This window comes from Crotalus tigris, unplaced genomic scaffold (assembly GCF_016545835.1).
Source record: "Crotalus tigris isolate CLP2741 ecotype Arizona unplaced genomic scaffold, ASM1654583v1 scf7180000017639.5415321, whole genome shotgun sequence".
Lineage (NCBI taxonomy): Eukaryota > Metazoa > Chordata > Lepidosauria > Squamata > Viperidae > Crotalus > Crotalus tigris.
The window spans coordinates 3,694,162-3,714,957 of NW_024096532.1; the positions used below are offsets into that span (position 1 = coordinate 3,694,162).

General features: G+C 41.3%; 1 protein-coding gene across 1 annotated transcript in view; it reads right to left on the minus strand.

The window, feature by feature from the left end:
- Positions 1–241: 241 nt before the first annotated feature.
- The window catches only part of SLC17A7 (solute carrier family 17 member 7), a 64,176-nt gene continuing 43,621 nt past the window's right edge, over positions 242–20,796 (minus strand). Inside the window, exons 2-12 of the mRNA XM_039335232.1 lie at positions 18,102–18,354; positions 17,179–17,297; positions 16,267–16,381; positions 14,447–14,534; positions 13,522–13,608; positions 10,892–11,034; positions 10,489–10,638; positions 9,301–9,433; positions 7,965–8,075; positions 6,032–6,159; positions 242–3,378 (exon numbers count right to left, since the gene is read on the minus strand). Coding sequence (XP_039191166.1) covers positions 3,031–3,378; positions 6,032–6,159; positions 7,965–8,075; positions 9,301–9,433; positions 10,489–10,638; positions 10,892–11,034; positions 13,522–13,608; positions 14,447–14,534; positions 16,267–16,381; positions 17,179–17,297; positions 18,102–18,354 — 1,675 coding nt within the window. The 3' untranslated portion in view covers positions 242–3,030. The remainder of the gene's footprint in view (positions 3,379–6,031; positions 6,160–7,964; positions 8,076–9,300; positions 9,434–10,488; positions 10,639–10,891; positions 11,035–13,521; positions 13,609–14,446; positions 14,535–16,266; positions 16,382–17,178; positions 17,298–18,101; positions 18,355–20,796) is intronic.

Consider the following 20,796-nt stretch of genomic DNA (forward strand, 5'->3'; position numbering starts at 1 on the left):
AAAGAACAAGGAGTTATAAAAACCACAATCCTTCTGATGGAGGGACTATGATAAATAAACGCTTATGGGATAATACTTGGTTAGCCTTGTATTGGTACCTATTTTTTGAAAGAACCAGAAAACAAGACAAACAATGGATGAAAATTAATCAAGGAGAGAAGCAACCTGGAATTAAAGAGAAATTTCCTGAGAACAATTAACCAGTGGAACGGCTTGCCTTCAATAGTTGTGGGTGCTCTGTCACTGGAGCCTTTTAAGAAGAGATTGGACAGCCACTTGTCTGCAATGGCATAGTCTCCTGCTTGAGCAGGGAGTTGGATTAGAAGACCTCTAAGGTCCCTTCCAACTCTGTTATTCTGTTCTGCTCTGAAATATTTTAGAGTTTTAGGATATAATGTTGCCTCCTGGGGAAGAAATGGCAAAAGAATCGACCACCACAGCAGAATGAAGAACTGGTGAGTAAACCGGCTCTTTGTAATTCCTCTCTGGACAAAGAAATGACTTGAGATGGCCATAAATGCTCCAGACAGTTGATTCTTATGAAGATACTGCAAGACTGATCTCCAGTAGGTTTAGAGCCAAGGGAATAGCTTCCTTGCTCAACCCGTGGTCAGTACCTTTAAGGAAACAGGGTTTGAGTGCTTCTTTTTCTAATTACTTTTGGAAATTGCTTGTTAACTGGTTTTCATCTATTAGGAAAGTGCATTACCAGGTTTTTTCAGCAACAGATGAATTTCCTTAAATCTATAGAGGAAGAAATTTTAAATACAAGTTTTATAACAAACTTGTAATACAATACAAGGACTTTTTTTCTGAAATAAATAGTAAAATTGTGATTAAGACTTTGATTTTCTTAGAAAGTTACAAATGGACTAAGGGTCCAGATGGACTTGAAATAAGATTTTGGAATTAATTATAAGAACTCCTCCTGTAGGGAAATACTTTTGGTTTTGAATTCTTGGGAAAAAAATGATAGAATGAATCTTTGAAAGTTACGCTAGAGGGCACCAGAAGGAATTAAATATAACACGTAAAGAAGAACATTTAAATTTGACTTACATAATGGAACAAAATATTTTTTGACTTATTGAAGGATATTTTTGAACAATGGATCCAGAAGTTAAGAGTGTCTGCTTCTATTAATAGATAGTTTAAAAAATGTTATAATAGAGGAACTAATTTTATCAGACAAGACTGGGATTGATCTGAAACTGAATTTAAAAGCTTCAAAAATGATATAGAAAATGATGCTATGCTGGACATACAAAAGAAGCAGATAATAATTAGAAGGGGTATACAGATAACAAAGCAGAAGAGTGACTGGGATAATCTTCCCATATTAAATTTACAAAAGAAGCTTCTTAAAGCTTTGAAGACTTCTTTGAGAAGAGACAAAAGAAAAAGACAATAAAATTTTTTTGGACATTATTTGAAAGGGCTAAAGATTAAGATTGCTAAGAATTCAAGGAAGGAATATAAAGTTGGTTTATTTGATCCAAGCTAAAAAAATAGATATGTTGTTATCTCTGGTAACACTTAATGGATTTTTTTCTGATCTGGACTGAAATAATGACATTCTAAAAAATTGTTTATACGTAAGAGATGGGATATGGGTAGAAGAGATCATTTGTTGTATTTTAAGAGGTGATACATTTTTCTTTATATATTTCTGTTTTACTATATTCTTTTTCTATTTTTTCTATTTTTTTTCTTGCACACTCTATTTTTCTTTTTTAGTTGGTAGTAGTTCTTACTGTCAAAGTTGCAATTTTTAATAAAATTATTATTAAAGAATAGTATAATATTGCCATCTGAAGTTTTTGTTGTTGAAGAAAGCCTAGATTTTTTATCCTTGTTTGAATATAAAGTGCATTAAATAAGTCTGAAATGCTATACATTAAAAAAAAACCTGCAACAAAACAAATTCCAAGTGGTGGATTGGGCAAGGAGAGACTATAGCCATCAAGTACAGGATATTTTTAAAGCTACCAGTAGAAGAAAGGTGGGGGAGGGGAGAGAGATAATTTGATATTGTTACACAGAAAGTGATTTACAGTATACACCAAAAAATACCAACCCATTAAGCATAAAAATCATTTACAGCTCAGGAAAAAAATGCTGAAATGCATAATACAGTATTTGGAAATGCCTGGGTGCATGTTGGAAGCCTATAGATTACAGCAGAAAACTGGACTATTTTTTAAAACATGGGAGTAAGCGATTATCCTAATACTGTGAACATCTTCCCCTGTCTTCAATTCAGGATGATGGCTGGTGCTTAGGTGCTAAAGGCATAAGATGTTGAGGGAGATGGAGTATACCTAAAGTATTAAAGTCCCCAGGAGAACATGATCTAATTTATTTCTAAGAATCAGAAGGGTCTAAGGCAAAGTTTAAGGTACTGAAAGGATGAGATGTACCACAAGGCTATCCAGGTAAGAAACTAAACAGCTGGAGTTAATGCCAACCCACTTCCTAATTAGTAGAAGTCCAGAGGGGAAACCAAAATATCAACTTGTTTCCTATGGTTCACTTGGCCTAGGGATTAAATCTGGGGTCTTATGCATGTGAAGGGAGCGGTTTATTCATAAGCTATGTTTTCATTTCATACTCAGTAGATGATGTTACAGTGTCTTTACTGTGATCCCAAAGCTTTTCAGTCAAGGACTGTGGGATAGAATCAAGAGCAATGGGTGTGTGGAATTTAACTCAACCCCTTGGGTGAAAGAGCATCAGCCTAGAGCAGGAATGGACAATTTGGAGGTACAGTGGCCTGTACACAAGGAAGGGTAAAGGTTTGAAAGTAAGTGCTTGTGGAGCATTACTGAGGTGTAACAGACCGCTGGGAAGGGCAATTTTCAGTGGGTCCAGACATTGGTTGCCAACACATCAGAAATGGGATGGAGGTTGTAGGACAGGATGGTAAAGTAATGGAAGATAGAGAAGAAGGCTGATCAAGAAGCCTTCTTCTCACTCCAGTGGATTATAACTAAGGCCCCATCATCACACCAGGGTGGAGGATGGGGTTCCCTACAACAAGTCTCGTTGTTCTGGCACACCATACATATAGGAATCTTTCCCAGGCTCCTGTATATATTCCTCCTTTTTGTCCCAGTCAGCCGTCCAACCTCCATTGGCGAAACTGGTACTTTTAGTGGCCCCATAACCGCTGCCGCCTGCTCCTGCTCCCATGCGGGCAGCTTCATCTTCCTCATCAGCCAGTTCATCCTCGTTGATGAAGCCACATTTCTCTTCAGTCAATTCTTCTGGCTCAGCCCAGGGTTGCTTCTCCCCAGAAGCAAAAATCCCATAGAAGATGACACCACCATAATGTACTAGAGAGGCAATGAGGAAAACATACTGCCATTCTTCTCGTGTCTGTGGAAAATATAAAAGACCCATCATTCAGAGCTTATTTGAGGGATATCCCATGCCCGTACAGGTTGTCCTCATGTTACGAATGGAATGGAGCCTGCCCATTCCATTTGTAACTCGAAAACTAGTAGGAGTGAATCTCGTATCTCACACGAGATCAGTCTCTGCTAGTTAAAACGGCTCATTAAGTGAACATGAGGTATTTCAGGGTGAGGAAGGCCATGGAGGGCCTAGTGATGAAACATGCCCCCAAGGTCTCCCCCACCCATTAAGATACTTCATACTTCCCCCTCTCTTCCTGCCCCACCGGACTCACCTTGAAAAGATCTGTTTCCTCTCTGCCGTGGTTCTGCTACTGCCTGGATCTGAGGCTGGAGGATGCTTCTGCATGCCTCCGGGTGTCAGAGGCCTTTTCCAGGCTACTGCTGCTGCCTGGAACTGAGGCCAGAGGATGCTTCTGCAGCCCTCCAGATGCTCAAGGTCTTTTCCAGGCTGCTGCCGCCCAGATCTGAGGCATGCCCCAGCCTCAGATCCGGGAGGCAGCGCCTTGGAAAAGGCGTCTGGTGCCTGGATCGGGCCTCCAGAGGACCCCAGAAGCATTCCCTGACCTCAGGTCCAGGTGGCAGCAGCCTGGAAAAGGCCTCTGGTGCCTGGATCCAGTCTCCAGAGGGCCGCAGAAGCGTTCCCCCGGCCTCATATCTGGGCGGCAGCAGCCTGGAAAAGGGCTCCAGTGCTTGGATCCAGCCTCTGGAGGCATGCGGAAGCATCCCGTCTTCGGTTCCGTTCTCTGTTGCAGAGAACAAAGGCCTAAAGTACTATGAGATCAAGCGAAATCAATAGCATGAGATCTCACCTCCCTAATCTTGCGTGATCTTGCATTACCTTAGGCCTCCATTCTCTGTGAATGCCCCAAAGGCCTGGAGCAGCCAAGAAAGCGAAGGATCTCGATCTTCGCAGGACGAGTATTGAAGGCTTAGCGCTTAGGGAAACCAGGGACGGGGGTGGGGAGGGAGGGAATAACCAGGGTGAATATTGCAGTGCCACTCTGGTCGCTTGTAAGGGTGAATGACTGCCATGATGCCACAATATTTGTAATTTCAGGATTTGCTCGGGGGCGCTTATCGCGTAACTTCGAACGTTTGCTAAGGGAACGCTGGCAACTTGGGAATTACCTGTATTCTTCAACCAACAGTGGACACCCTCCCTCTGAAAATCCCCTTTTCTTACTAATAATTAAGTCATCATGGCATATACTGCAGCCTTGAAGGAGAAAAGGATGAGGTTAGTTACAATCAAGTAAAACGGACAATTTATAGGATATACACATATCTAGATATAAATATTCAGAAAGTAAATACTTAAGATTGCAAAAGTGAGGTACATAAAGCACCTCTTCATTGTTTCTAGAACCAGTCAGAGTGGATGACCAATATTTTATGCAGTTCCATAACAAAAGTTATAAAATGCAAAGAATTAAAAGGAGCAGTAAAGGTTCCTTTTCCTAACATAATACAGGTAGTACTTGACTTACAATCACAGTTGACCCCAAAATTTCCATTGCTAAGTGAGGCAGTTGTTAAGTCAATTGTATCTCATTTTATGACCTTTTTACCACAGTTGTTAGTTAAGTGAATCACTGCAGTTAGGTGAATGATGCAGTTGTTAAATGAATTTGGCTTCCCCTGCTGGCTTTGCTTGTCAGAAACAGTCATAAGCAGTGCTTTTTTTCTAAAAAAAAAAAAAAAAAAAAGGTGCCGGAACTCACACACGCCTTGCCTACCCTACAAGGTTCCATCCAAAAAAGGTGCTGGAATTCCATTCTAGGTGTTCTATGAGAAAAAAAGCCCTGGTCATAAGTGTGAAAAATGGTCATGTCACTTTTTTCAGTGCTGTTGTACCTTTGAATGGTCGCTAAATGAATAGTTGAAAGTCAAGGACTACCTGTAGACCAGTGGTTCTCAACCTTTTTAATGCCGCGACCCCCAACTGGTCGTAAGTCGAGGACTACTAAGCTGGTGCAGCACCGTTTGCAGAATGGGACTTTTGGCGGGCTCAGCAGGGCAGAGACAGCCTGGACAATTCCTATTGGCTTTTGAAAGCTAAGGAAAAGGGGGGGGGGGAAATGGCGGACTGCATTGTTTGGCGACCCCCGTGAAATGGTCATTCGACCCCAAATGGGGTCCTGACCCACAGGTTGAGAACCACTGCTGTAGACCAAAGCCAAGTAAGCTATCTTGTGACTTAACTTTATGTATGACCATCATAACCTCTTGATCTAAGGCTCTTTTCCTACGGCAAATTAAAGTTCTTTGCATCCATTCAGCAGAAAATTAAATGAGCATGAAATTTGTGATTCCTTATCCGACAGATACTGTCAGTCACCTGATGTCCATCCAAAACAATGGGTAACAATGCCTGATGTAGGGCATTACTTTATGCTTAAGGACAACTTAATCTTATCTGACTCAAGAGATGAGGATGGGATGAAAGCAATGTCCAAAGATGTTACCTGCACATTTTAGGTCATACTTAAATGGAAGTGGGGAAAAGCCCTATGTACAAAAAGGCCTACATACATTTTACACAAAAATAAGAATTGTGAGGAGAGGAAGTACATAGAATAAATTTTTTCCATTTTCTAGAAAGCATTTCTTACCTTATGTTTAGTCATTGCTCCAACAATGAGTGGGCACACCATGCCTGACAGGGTCCCCACACCATTGGAGATGCCCATCAAGATACTGGCATATCGGGGGGCAATATCTAAATGGTTGACATTGAATCCTGGAAGTGGTGGAGATAAAAATGAAATGAGTATGATACACTCCCTGGAAATTTATATAATTAGATTGCATTTGGAAACACAATTGCAGTTTAATAAGAGAACTGTTAATGTTACTATGGTCTTCTTCAATCTAATAATACAGTCAGCCATCTAGAGGAGTTGTACTTCAGTTTCCATAATCAGATTGGAGAAAACATCCATAGCACCCTCTAGCTTCAGCTGATTGGACCAGAATGGATGAAGGGACAGGGAGCATTTAAAGGGGGGGGGGGAGAAAAGCATTTTAAGGTGCATAATCAAATCTGCAAAATTCATTGCATTTCTATTGATCTGTTAGGACAAGCATGTTATGCAAACTAATTCTGGGAGCCATTAAATAATTAGCTCATTTTAACACAAGCAGAACATGGTTCAACTACTAGATGGTGATAGTGGAACAATGCAAGAGGACATTTTATGTGATTGACAATGGATGAAGATTAGCCAAAGTGTATCATTTCCAGATCCGTAATTCTTAGGTCTAAGATGTCCTGAGCGTGGTTTGCATCTTAGTACTGCAAATCCTCCTATTATTATGCTCCGCATCTCTTTCTATAAATGCACTTAGAAGCACACTGAAATCTATGGCACCTTTATGTATAAAGCCTTTTACCAATAGATAGTAAGTTGCACACATACAATAAAAAGTGGAAGCTGATTCACTTCAGATTATGGTACAGGAAACCTGTTCTTTTGATGCATCACTCACACATGCCTTTGCTACACTTGAGTAGAGTTAACCTTCAGGAATTTACTATGATTAGCCTTTTTCAGTTATATTCCTGTATTCTTTTTTGTTTGTTTCCACTTTTGTGCTTTCTTGTTTTTAGCTAGTGGCTAAGACAGAGTTTCTCAACCTTGGCAACTTTAAGATACGTGGAATTCAGTTCTCTGAATTCTACAGCCAGCATGAGCTAAGCCAATGAACAATGGTGATTTTTTACAGAATGAGCAACACAAAATGTTTCCCAGGAAGTAGGCCCATGAGAAACGATTTATGGGTCTGAGGGACAGAGCAGAGCAAACTCCGTTTCTCCCCTCGCGTTATTTGGAGGTAATACAGCAGAGTAAGAGAGAGTTGGAAACTGGCAAGGGGAGAGCAAAAATGAGGAAAGGATGGTGGCAAAGTGGGGCTAGTGATGGTACAGGAAGTTGAGGAAGGAGGGGAGTCTTTGTGACATACTGCTGTTCATCCCAAAACATATATGGTGGGATAGCAACACTTAACACTGTACCGTATATAGATAGTCCTTCACTTAAAACCACAAATGGGACCAGATTTTCTGTTACTAATCAAAGTGGCTGCTAAATGAATCATGCCTGATTCTATGACCTTTTTTGCCATGGTTGTTAAGTGAATCTCTGCAGTTGTTAAGTGAATCACGGCGAGGTTAATCAAATCTGCCTTTCCTCGTTGACTTTGTTTGTCAGAAGTAGCTTGAAAGGTCACAAATGGCAGTCACATGACCCAGGGATGCTGCAATTGTTGTACATACATGCTGGTTGCCAAGTGCCTGAATTTGACCATGGGGATGTTGCAATGGTTGTAAGTATGAGGACTGGTCGTAAGTTACTTTTTCGGTGCTGTTGTAACTTTGAACACTTTTCATCCCTGAAATCATCCCAAGTCAGGTTTAAGAAATCTGGGCAAAACTTTTGGCCCACTCATATTGGGCTCCTATCCAGGTAAACTTGGGAAAGGAGTGGATATTTACCGTAGAAGCTAACCATGCCTAAAAGTCAGCCCAACTGTCCAAGAGCTTACCTGAAATAGCAAAGCCACTGAAACCCACAGCCAGGACGAGAAAAGAAATCGCCACCCCTCTGCTGTGGGAATAACCAACTACTAAGAGCAATGTGGCTTCCATGCCAAACCCTGACGAGAAATGAGAACCACACATGTAACTATGGGTTACAAATAATATTAGCTGTATTCAAACGTCGCATGAAACTAAAACTAAAGAAATCGTGTTATGGCTTAGCTTGCAATATAAGAACCCAGTCAAAAGACCCCCTGTTTAAAACAATAATCATCAATGGCATAAGACCAGGTGAGAGACAGATCATCATAGAGAAAATCTATCTGGGTGGTCTCCAAGAGCTGACGTTGACCTGATGGCATATAATCAATACACCCAATTATAAATTCTGCACTATGTCAGTCATTTTAATGCTTTGAGATTCTGAGATCATTTCAGATTATTCCGGAAGGAGGTTTTCTGAAGCTTCCCTATAACAGTGCTCTTCAGATGGGGTGGACTACAGTTCCCAGTATTCTCATCAGGAGGGCTATAACTATGTTGGCTGAGGATTTGAGGCATTGTGTTCCAACCCACCTGGAAAAGGATGTCTTGGTGTGATTTTTTTTTTTTAAATGAAAGCTATTCTTTGACGCATATAGAAGTTTGGAAGTTTCTGGAAAGTTGTAGGCGAAAATCCCTCTCAAGAAAGAACAGACAAGATGTACAAGGCCTTTCACTCTGGTTAGGCTCAGGCTGTTGGAAACCCAGCATGGACTTCGTTAAAGCCAGATGCAAAAATTTAAAAGAGATTTTATTCTGTGAGTGCTGGAAACCTATCTTTCTTCCTCATTAAAGATAAAAACAGGATTTCTCTGAATTGTCTGCAAAGCTTTTGGATTTGGAGGACCCAAGGCCCTTCAAACGTTGAATTAAAACTCATAAATGCTGACCGTGATTGATATCAGCTAGGGATGATGGGATCAGATATATAGCATCACCTTGATTGTGGTAGGCTGCCCGTTTGTATTTTAAGAAATACAATGTGATTCTATAGCATTCCTTCCTCTAAAGCAGGAGTGTCCAAACTTGGCAGCTTTAAGACTTGTGGACTTCAACTCCCAGAATTGGGGAAGTCCCCAAGTCTTAAAGTTGCCAATTTTGGAGACCCCTGCTTTAAAGAATTCAAATGCCTTTTGTTCATTGCCAAACGACCCTCAGTACTCATCCTTTCAATCTGGGTATCTATCAATCTCATTTTTCTTAAAAAGAAAAAAAAAAGATACTCTCTAGAGGTAGCTGCTCAATCCTAACCCTTATCCCCACAGCTTGTTATGTGACAATGATGCCTTTCTCACTCACCCCCACAGTTCATCATCTTGCGGACATTAGTGGTAGACATAAGTCTTCGCGAGCGCAAGAAGTCAGCAATTTGGCCTCCAATGGGTACAATGATGGTCATAACCAAGTGGGGCAAAGCAGAGAGCATCCCCACCTGTGTGTCAAAAGTGAAGAGAAACAGTCAGCATCTCAGAGACCAGAAGGTATTAAAAGACAGCTGAGCAAATCCAGGTATCCCTTACAACAGCATTCCCCAACCTTTGAAGCTGGGCAGCCCGGCTGGGGGGAGGAGAGGGGAACTCTCACACAAGAGAGAAGAGAAACCTTTGGGGCCAGGTTTCACACTCCTTCAGGCTTCCCTGTGCCAGAAGCCTTTGCAAAGGGATGGAAGGCCTGAAGAGATCGCTCCCCTGAAGCCTTTCATCCATTTGCAAAAGCTTTTGGTGTGGAGAAGAGAAACCTTTGGGGGCGCAGTCTCATGTTCCTTCAGACTCACCAAGGCTGCCCGACACTCCAAAAGTGGATCCAGTGTCTTGCACAGGTAGCCTTAGTCAGTCAGCGAAGCTGAGCAGGGTGTGCTCATCTCATTCAGCCTCTGATCTCAGTGCTCCACTTTTAGAGCATCGGAGCATTGGCTTGCCACCTGGCTGGGCCGCTCACACGAGTGCAGCTGTGTGCATATACTGGCCCACGTGTCGCAGAGCCCAGTTCCGAATAGGCCACGGCCTGGTAGTGGGCCATAATCCAGGGGTTGAGGACCCCTGCCTTAGAAAAAGAGGAGATTTCGAGGGAGACATTATCTAACTCCCATTCTTTTTCAAAAATAGATTTGTGACATTATGCAATTAATTTTAAAAAATAACTCCAATTCTACTTTCCAGCAGCAAAAACATGTTTTAAGAAATAATAATAATTTGGCGCTTTCCCACATCTTGCTCTATCTAAATTTTTCCACTAGTGGATATTGATTTATATTGTTTATACAGTACATGCCTAAAGGCATTATCCACAGTCTTTAATCAAAATATAAAACAAAGTGGGCCAGTTCTAAAATTTACATAGGCTCCCAGTTTCTACGGCTAGTGAGGATAAGCATCTCCCTTGAAGAATATGCCCAAGTGCATTTTTGCTGGTTAATGATTGCAGTAAAGCTATTAATGTATCCCTGTGCACACACATAATTCAAACCAGAAAAAAGGCTTTTCTTACCTTGCTGATTTCAAAGCCAAAGACTTCTTCAAAATAGGCTGGCTGGCTGATTAAGAGCAAATAAAATGTCCAACTTCTGCAAAAATTGGCTACAATAATGGCATACACTGGCATGGATGTAAAGAATCGACGCCATGGAGTTTTGAATTTCTGCAGAGAAGGAGCAAAGATCTCTTGTTATCTGATACCTTCTAGATGCGCTGTTTTATGATTTCCATATCTTCCAGATGGGATATTCAACAGAGGTGCTAGCTGGGGATACATCCACCCAGGGTAGAAAGCCAAGAGCTGTAGGACACACTATATTAAGCAAGTAATTGAATAAATGAAGGTAAAATTGCCTGGGCCATTTTAAAGCGTCACAGAGGAGCTGGCTAACTTACAAATATATACAAATACTGACCATCAGGGGATTCATCAGGGTAGTGCTCTCTCCGATGCTCTCCTCTATGTACTTCCTCTCTTCCTCCGTGATGGTTGGGTGCTTGGCCGGACTCTGATAGGAAACCATCAGCCAGAATAAATACCAGAAAATACCAAAGCTCCCTGCAAAAACAGAAGTGCAAAATAACCGTCGAGAGGAATAGAATAGAATAGAAAACTGGAAAGAATAGAGTAGAGTAGAGTAGAGTAGAGTAGAGTAGAGTAGAGTAGAGTAGAGTAGAATAGAATAGAAAATTGGAAAGAATAGAATAGAATAGGAAATAGAAAATAGGAAAGAATAGAATAGAATAGAAAATTGGAAAGAATAGAATAGAATAGAATAGAATAGAATAGAATAGAATAGAGAATAGAACAGAATAGAATAGGAAATAGAAAATAGGAAAGAATAGAATAGAATAGAATAGAATAGAATAAAAAATAGGAAAGAATAGAATAGAATAGGGAATAGAAATAGAATAGAATAGAATAGAATAGAATAGAACCTGGAAGGGACCTTGGAGGTCTTCTAATCCAGCCCCCTGCTCAAGCAGGAGAACCTATACCATTTCAGATAGGTGTCTAGTCTCCTTAAAAACCTCAAGTGATGAAGCACCCACAGCTTCTGAAGGCAAGCTGTTCCACTGATTAATTGTCTTCACTGTTAGGAAATTTCTCCTTAATTCCAGGTTGCTTTTCTCTTTGATCAGTTTCCAAACATTGTTGCTTGTCCTGCCCTCTGGTGCTTTGGAGAATAATGTGACCTCTTCTTCTTTGTGACAGCCACTCAAATACTGGAATATTGCTATCATGTCACCCCTATTTCTTCTTTCCTCTAGACCAGGGCTTTTCAACCAGTGGTACAGGTACCACCTGTGGTACATTGGCACCTGGCAGGTGGTATGCGGCCATCCTAGAAAAGTAGCGGGGGAGGAGAATGAGCTGAACCGGTGGCAGCACTGCACAAGCCTGAGCAAGAGACGGCTGGAGCTGCAAGGCTGTCAGGGCTCAGTGGAAGCACCAGGATCAGTGCCGCTTTCCAGCTGATCAGCGCTTCTTCAGGGCTGTCGGGGCTTAGTGGAAGTGCCAGGATCAGCACCAGGCTCCAGCTGGAAAGCAGCACTGATCCTGGCGCTTCTGCTGAGCCCAGAAGAAGTGCCAATCAGCTGGAATGTTGCAGCATCTCCAGGGTCTTGTGATTTACATTCAGATGCTTGGCAACTGATTCATATTTATGACGGTCACAGTGTCCCAAGGTCATGTGAAGTGACCAAAACCTGCTGCAACCACCCAGCAGACGGCAGAAATAAAAACCAAACACCCCCCACCCTACCCCCGCTGCCAATCCTCAACAGAAATGCTCACAACAATGAAAACCTCAGACAGGAGGAAGAGTGCCGCTGGGCGGGCAGGCAGGTGTCTTGCTTGGCTGTGGCTTGGGGGGCACTTTTTTCAATGCCATAGTAACTTCGAACAGTCATTAAGCGAACTGTTGTAAGTCAAGGACTACCTGTACTTATCACTCCCCCCCCCTTTTTTTTTTGGTCATCAAATTTTTGACACCTTGCTAGGTGACTGGTGGTACTCGGATGTTGCCATATCCTAAAAGTGGTACAATGGGTGAAAAGGTTGAAAAGCCCCACTCTAGACTAGCCAAACCCAAGTCTTGCAGCCATTCTTCATATGTATTAGTCTCCAGGCCTTTGATCATCTTAGTTGCTCTTCTCTGAATTTTTTCCAAAGTCTTTCAACATCTTTTTTGTAGTATGCTAACCAATCTATGATTTTCCCCACTCTTGGGTGAACGTGTTCGCCACCTTTTTTAAGTCAGGGGCTAACTAACTCAGCATGAAATTTGTGACTCTGATTGCCCATACTTATCTGGCTTCAATTGCTTATGTTTCCCATCATTCCAGTGATATGACTTTTTGCCAAGCTGATGAGTGGTGGCAAAATGTAACAGACCTGGACGCTTTCTGCAGATGGTGGTGGAATAAGTGGAAACATTTACAACAAATAGTCCTCAACTTACAATCACAATTAAGCCCAGTTGTTAAGTAGGTCATTATGTGACTGTGCCCGATTTTACAATCTCTTTTGTGTTGGCTGTTAAGCAAGTGCCATATTCACTAAGCCAACCCATTGTTCACTATGGGATTAAAAAAATTTTTTTTGCCAGAAACTGGAAAGTAAAGCCATTTTCCTGCAAAAATGTTTTAAACCATGGTCACATGACTCTGGATCTCTGCAAACGGCCATAAATGCAGGCTGGTTGCTGAGTGCCCAAAATGTGGTCATATCACCTTGGGGGTAGAGGTCAAGGCTGGCCATAAGAACTTGAAACCCAGGTTGTAAGTTCCTTTTTGGGGGTCTGTCAGAACTGGCTGCTAAGCAATTAGTTGTAAGTCAAAGACCACTTGTACTTTAACATCTGTATGGATGGAGATGGCTTATGGCAATCTTACTGGGCTGGGAATGAGATGAAGGAGGTGAAGGCAATGGCACAGGGACATGGAGGATAAAAAATCTGCTAAAGCATATTTGGGCTGTGATTAAGTCCCAGTGAAGAACGGCCCAATATGGCAGCCATCGCTTTTGTGCCAGTTCACTTACCATAGACATAGAATACAGAGCTCCATCCTGAATATTGAACTAGAATCCCAGCAAGAGGCATGGCCACCACCGCCCCTGCATAAGAACCTGGAAAGTTATATAGGAAATATTAGCTAAATATACAAGCCAGGATTCCTCATTCCAATCAGCCTTTGAACTGATACCACAATTTCTCTTTGATTTGAAAATGCCATTCTTAGTTGTGGTTGTAATTTTTACACAAGAGATTAAAACAGACAACAAAACCCCACCTGCAAGAGGAATGGGAGCTAATAAATAATGGTGAAATTAATTCCTTAATAATTACCAGCAACACTAATTGAACTGGAAAGGAAACAAGAAGGGTAGAAGCTACAAAATAAAATTACTAATAATATTTACAGCTGCGTGAGACTATATTGTTTCCAAGTAAACATTATAGAAATACGTTGCCTATGAATACGAGCACTGATGGATATCATTGAATATCATTGATATCATGGATATCATTGAATGCTTTGAGCAACTACTATTTTAATTTTATTACTAGATTATTGTGGAAAAACAATGCCTCAGCAACAATAAGGCAAAAATGTGAAAGCAACTTAATAGTCATTAATAGTGAGTTCATAAACCAGTCCTGTGATGATTCAACTCATGGGATGAGCGGGAAAACTCTAGTGAAGTGTTTTGATCTAGAGTTTTGCACAAAGACTAGATCAGTGTTTTTCCAACTTGGCAAATGCAAGATGTGTGGAATTCAACTCCCAGAATTCCTCAGCCATCATGCTGCCGGAGGAATTCTGGGAGTTGAAGTCTATATATATCTTAAAGTTGCTAAGCTTGTAAAATATTGGTAAATTTATTTGTAAAATAAAATATTGATCAAAGATTCAACTTTCCAGAAGTCAACAACTGTCAGCTTTAAGAAACAAGGTTATCTTACCACAGAAAGCTGTTGTGGCCAGGCGACTACGTTCCAAAGGGGGTGCCCATTTGCTCCAAATACCATGGCATGCTGGGTAGGTGACTCCCTGGAGGTGAAGGGCAGAGAATAATATAAAGAGGAAGGCCAGAAATTAGATTCGTTAGTTTCTTAGCTCTTTCCTATTCCTGTCAGAAAGTGATAGATACATGGAGACAGACAAAATTTCATAGAAGAATTAAGCCTGTTGACTCTGAGAAAGTAGGTAGGATCCTGAGAGCTGTCAGTGTGATCACCTGTGCATTAGATCCATGTCCTTTAGTTGGTCAAAGTCTCCCTAGGAAATCATGAGTTGGTGGGTCCAAGCAGTGGTAAATTCATCTTTGAGAGAGATGGTGGCTGTCTATCGTCTTCTTGAGAAGACATTGCAAGAAGACTGTACAATATTGGATAATTTCTGACCTGTCTCCCATTGGAGAAGATTGTTGAGAAGGTGGTCATTCTGAGGCTTAAGAAAACTGGAGGAAGGGGATATCTGGATCTGCTTCTGAATCAAGGCAGAGTACCAAACTAGCACTGATCTCCCATGATAAATCTAGGAAAGGACTGGGATGGGAGGTGAGGGTGGATCCATTCTGGGCCTCCCTGATCTCTGGCCTTTGATGGCATCAATAAATTGTATCCTTCTGAACTGGGTTAGGTTATTGGGAGTTAAGTCTGGTATTGTTCGGACCACCAGCCTGTCTTTTGAAAGGCTCTAAAAATTTGGCTTTAATTATTCTGGTTGTGGGACTGTGAGAAGTTGGCTCCTATGTGAGATGGCTTATTTTTTATTTCTCTTAAGGTTGCCCTGACTTTCTAATTGGACAGCTATAGAAAAATAAAAAATAAATATAAAATGAAATAAAATAAAATAAAATGAAATATAAAATAAAATAATAAAATAAAAAATAATAATAAAATAAAATAAAATGACTGAATAAGGCAAGCCCAAGTCTGCTTCCTAAGATGAAGAACAATGGAATCTTTCTCCCATTCCAAGTATGGATCTATCTGAAGTGAATCTCATTTCAGCTCTAATATGAGTTGAGAACAGAATCTACAAGCAGCCAACCAATTCAGACAGGCCATTTAGCATTCAGAGCGGTGTCTTCCAACTTCACTCTTCTCTCCCCTCTATCTGTCACCTAGACAATCTGATGATTGGGCTGATCCCACAGCTGAGATATCAAACAGCCTTCTCCAGTTTGTTGCCCCTTGGGTTGTCTTGATCTTTACTTTCCATAGTGCATGGCATGGACGTTTGTCATGGTGGCAGGCTAAAAGCCCAACACATCATGCTGAGGAAAGCTGGTGCAAATAATACAAGAAGCAAGCCTCTTGTATGGAGCTGCTGTAAGGGAATATTATTGCCAGGCAGATCAAGAACCTCTAGGGCAAAACAGGATTTATCCTATTGAGGACAATAGCATGGCATGATTTGATGTTTTTCTTACACCTGTAGATACTGTTTAGATGTTTGTCTTATAGCTGTATGATACTTTCAGCCAATTGAATATCTCTCAATGTTAGCATCACGACCAATGTTTATTTTTTATTGGATTCTTGCAATACCCTGGAGATTCAGCCAGGCTTTATTTACTGCAAAGTGGAAGAAGCTCACAGAATCATAGAATTGTGGAGTTGAAAGAAAGGACAAGGGTCATCTTCTAATCTAATCCTGGTGGGAGATGGAAGAGGAACACTTAGGGATATTGAGAAAACTATCTTCTGCAACTCCTATCCATTTCTGTGTCAACTTTGTGGCTACAAAAGCAAACATGTGAAGCGATCAGCCTTACCTCAACAAGACCTTGTAGGATCCTCACAAACATTACACAGCCAAAATGGACCCGAGCAGCTGAGGGAATCAGCATGTTCAAAGTAGAGGTTGCCACAATGGCAAAGCCAAAAACCCTACAACCAATAGAAGAGGGTGTTAGTAGAAGTAATAGCTAATAGCATTGTTTACTTTGTGCATGGAACTATTTGCATCATTCTCCTACGAAAGTGTTCTAGTTTAGAGTGTCTCTTTTCACTAATCATTGTTTACTTTGTGCATGGAACTATTTGCATCATTCTCCTACAAAACTGTTCTAGTTTAGAGTGTCTCTTTTCACGAATCATCTATTCAAAATCAAAGTTTCATTTTTTTCCACCCCAAGCACAAAGTCCAGAAGCGATTTCAAAGTAGAAACAAAAGTACTTATATATTTTTCTTTAATCAAAGCAGTCAACTACCTGTATGATTCAAATTGGCATCTTTAGAAAAGAACATGCAGCTTGAATTGTAACTGTTCAACTATAGTGTTGGACTGAGTCTATAGATTCAGATCAACTGAGACCTGATTTAATGGCATTTTTAAGAGTTGCTGGTCTCTTAACTTTCATTAGCCCAGCCAGGATGGCCAGTGGTGATGGGCAGCAGAAGACCAAGACACCAACATTTTGATGGCCGAAGATTCCCTAGCTCAGGGGTCCCCAACCCCAGTCCATGAGCCAGTACTGGGCCATGGCATGCCAGCAACAGGTCCTCACAAACAAGCAAAGCCCCATCCACGGGATGCAGGTAGCACACAAAACCATGTCCCTTCTGGTCCACGGAAAAACCTCTCTCCACGGAACCGGTCCCTGGTGCCCAAAAGGTTGGAGACCTCTGCCCTAGCTGATCTACACACAAACATATATTCTACTTCCCCCCTCAAAACATTTACCTGTTAGCTGCAAATTTCTGTGCTATGAACCCCCCTGGGATCTGAGTGACGATGTAACCCCAGAAGAATGACCCGTGGATCATGCCTACTGTCTCTGGATCCCAGTTGAACTCAGCTTTCTAAGCAGGAAAGGATAAGGAATAAAAGACAGAGGGACACATGAGCAGGCATTTCCTGATCAGAGCCACCTATAGTACCTCCTAGATAGGACTTGGAGCAACTTGGAGAAATGCAACTGAGAGAGTTTATCACATTCTGCAGAAAAGAAGAAGGAAGAAAAAGACTTGCAGAAAATCATTTCAGGTAAATGAAATTGTACATGAACCATTAAGTCCAGAAGTTCAACTTATTTACAGTACATGCACAGCTGACAGCACATATTAACCTGAATGGAGGCTGAAGAGAGTGTTTTTGAGAATGTGAAGAGTGAAGAGTGCATTCCTCTGTGACCTGGCACCAGAATACCCAGAATTAGGGGAAACACATAAGTGATTGTCAGCAGTGGTGGGATTCAAATATATGAACAACCGATTCTCTGTGTGAATTCTGCTTCCGGAAGTCCATTCTGGGCCTGGGCAACAAAAAATTAGCTACCAGTTCTGCCAAAGTGGTGCGAACCGGCTGAATCCCACCACTGATTGTCAGGCTTGTTCTCTCTTCCTGATGTTTATTTTTAGAAATTAAGCATCTGTTAAGTATTGTGTACATTTTGTTTTCTGTGTGAGTGGCGGCTTGTATTTTTATAAACCCAAGCTTCTCAGACTTCTAGAGCTTCGTCTTTGTCTGTTGAGCTGATGCATCCTGCACAATTCTAAAAAAGGTGCAGAATGTCTGTTGATATGAATGCCTTCCTAAACAAAAAACAAAAACCCTGAACCAAAAGACAGTTACTTTCCATTAACAGAGGACGAAAACAGCCTCACCTTCACAATGACTTTATCCCCTTCGTAGACGGTGTTATTATTAACCATGCTGACAATGGCCACACCCAGGTTGCATCGGATGCCAAAGCTGATGCAGAAACCCAGACCGCAGAGAATGGCAATGATGTAACGGCGAGGCAGGCCAAAGCAGGTGCAGTCTATAACGGGCTGGGTCTTCTCGGTCACTTCAACAGGCCGCCCCTCTTCTGTCAGCTCGATGGTCTCCCTGCCGGGTTGCTTCCGTTCTAGAATTCTGGGGGTGTAGAAGGCAGGCGGGGTGAGAACAAAAAATGGGTGAATGTGACAAAATTAGCACTTTGATGTAGTGGTAAAGGTGATGAACACCAGGAAATCAGGACTTGTAGTCTTCACTTAAGCATGAAAGCTGGTGACTGCCTTTGGGCCAGTGGCTGTGATTCACTTAACAACCACTTTGCCCTAGCAACTAAAATTTTGGTTCCAATTGTGGTCCTAAGTAAAGGACTATCTGTATTATGTTCAGTGAAAAATCTAGACAGATTAGAATGATTAGAATAGAATAGAGCTGGAAAGGGCCTTGGAGGTCTTCTAGTCTAGCCCCCTGCTCAAGCAGAAGGACCTATACCATCTCAGACAAGTGACTGTCTAGCCTCTTCTTAAAAATCTCCAGTGATGGAGTGCCCACGATTTCTGGAGGCAAGCTGTTCCACTGGTTAATTGTTCTCACTGTCAGGAAGTTTCTCCTTAATTCCAGGTTGCTTCTCTCTTTGATCAGTTTCCAACCATTGTTTCTTGTCCTGCCCTCTGGTGCTTTGGAGAATAACGTGACCTCCTCTTCTTTGTGGCAGCCCTTGAAATACTGGAATACTGCTATCATATCTCCCCTATTTCTTCTTTTCTTTAGACTAGCCAAACCCAAGTCCTGCAGCTGTTCTTCATATGTTTTAGTCTCCAGGCCTTTAATCATCCTAGTTGCTCTTCTCTGGATTTTTTCCAAACTCTTTTTTTTTTTTTTTGTGATATGGTGACTAAAATTGGCTGCAGTATTCCAGGTGTGGTCTTACTAGGATTTTATAAAGTGGTACTAATACTTTGCGTGATCTTGATTCTATGCCTCTGTTTATGCAACCCAGGATTGTATTAGCTTTTTTGGCTGCTGCTGAAAACTGCTGGCTCATGTTTAAGTGATTGTCCACTAGGGCTCCAAGGTCCCTCTCACAGTTACTGTTTTTAAGCCAGGTCTCCCCCAATCTGTACTTATATCTTTGATTTTTCCTGTCTAAATGTAAAACTTTGCTTTTCTCCACATTGAAACTCATTTTGTTGGATAGGGCCCATTGTTCAAGTTTGTCAAGATCTTTTTGGATCCTGAGTTTGTCTTTTGTGGTATTGGCTACTCCTAACAGTTTAGTATCATCTGCAAATCTGAGGAGTTCCCCTTCAATTTCCTCATCTAAGTCATTTATGAAGATATTGAAGAGTACTGGGCCTAAAACAGAACCTTGTGGTACCCCACTGCTTAATTTTCTCCATGTGGATGAGGTGCCAGGATGACAGAACTCGTCTTCAGATTCAGTGTTAAAGACGAATTTCTTGTCAGGGATGATATAACAATACAGGTATTATAGCAGAAGGCTCATATTTAACTTATAACAAGATTGCCCAGGCATTCTTCATTAAGGCCTCCATCTCTGGGCTGCGGAGACCCACATGCCTGTTAGATGGCAGCAAAGGAGTTTCGTATTTTTGTGGCCGTATTTTTTTTATTTTATATATTTATTTTAAAATCACTCCATTAACTGATTCTAAGGCATACAGCTGGATGCAACTGCACAAAGTTCTGTCTTTTTTTTTTTTTAACAAATATTGTGTATTGCAACACACATCAAAATACGGAGGACTTCCATCATGCAGGTGTGGCCTCCATCTTCTTCTTGTCATTTGATCTCTCTCTCTCTGCAAACTTCCCTCAATATAGCTATGTGTTTTACAAGCTTCTATTTTTTTTTTAACCAAATAAGAATTATATTTTGACCTCCTTCCTTTGTAAATACAAGGGAAGGCAGAGATTCAATTTATGCCTTCCTGGTGCTCATCAGAATTCACTGACTCTTGTGAGTTGGTGAGCAAAAAAGAGAGAAAAACTCAATTGCTTTCATATATGCAAAATAAGAGATTTATCTTGGACAATACCAGGCATAAAATCAATAAAACGAAATCAATAATGTAGGGAAGAGCACTGTTTCGTGACTGGCAGATGCACCTAGCATGGGAACAGATTCTACCATAGGAGGCAGGCTAACGATGCCAGGAGTGTTGAATTGTCCCGTAACTATGGGGAAGGGGATATACATGGGCAGGTCAGTATATTTCCTTTCCTAGGGAAAATTTGGTACAGTTACTTTATTTTAGAAAAACAAAAACCCTAAACTAAATCTATTTTTGGTCTTGGCAACTTTCATGCACGTCTTATCTCAGATGGGCAAGAAAGCCTCTCATCAAGGAACTAATGCAGGAGAGAAGCAACTTAGAACTAAGGAGAAATTTCCTGCAATTAAAACAATTTAATCTGTGGAACGACTTGCTTCCAGAAGTTGTGGGTGCTCCAACACTGAAGGTTTTTAAGAAAAGATTAGACAGCCATTTGTCTGAAATGGTGTAGGGTTTCCTGCTTGAGCAGGGGGTTGGGCTAGAAGACCTCCAAGGTCCCTTCCAA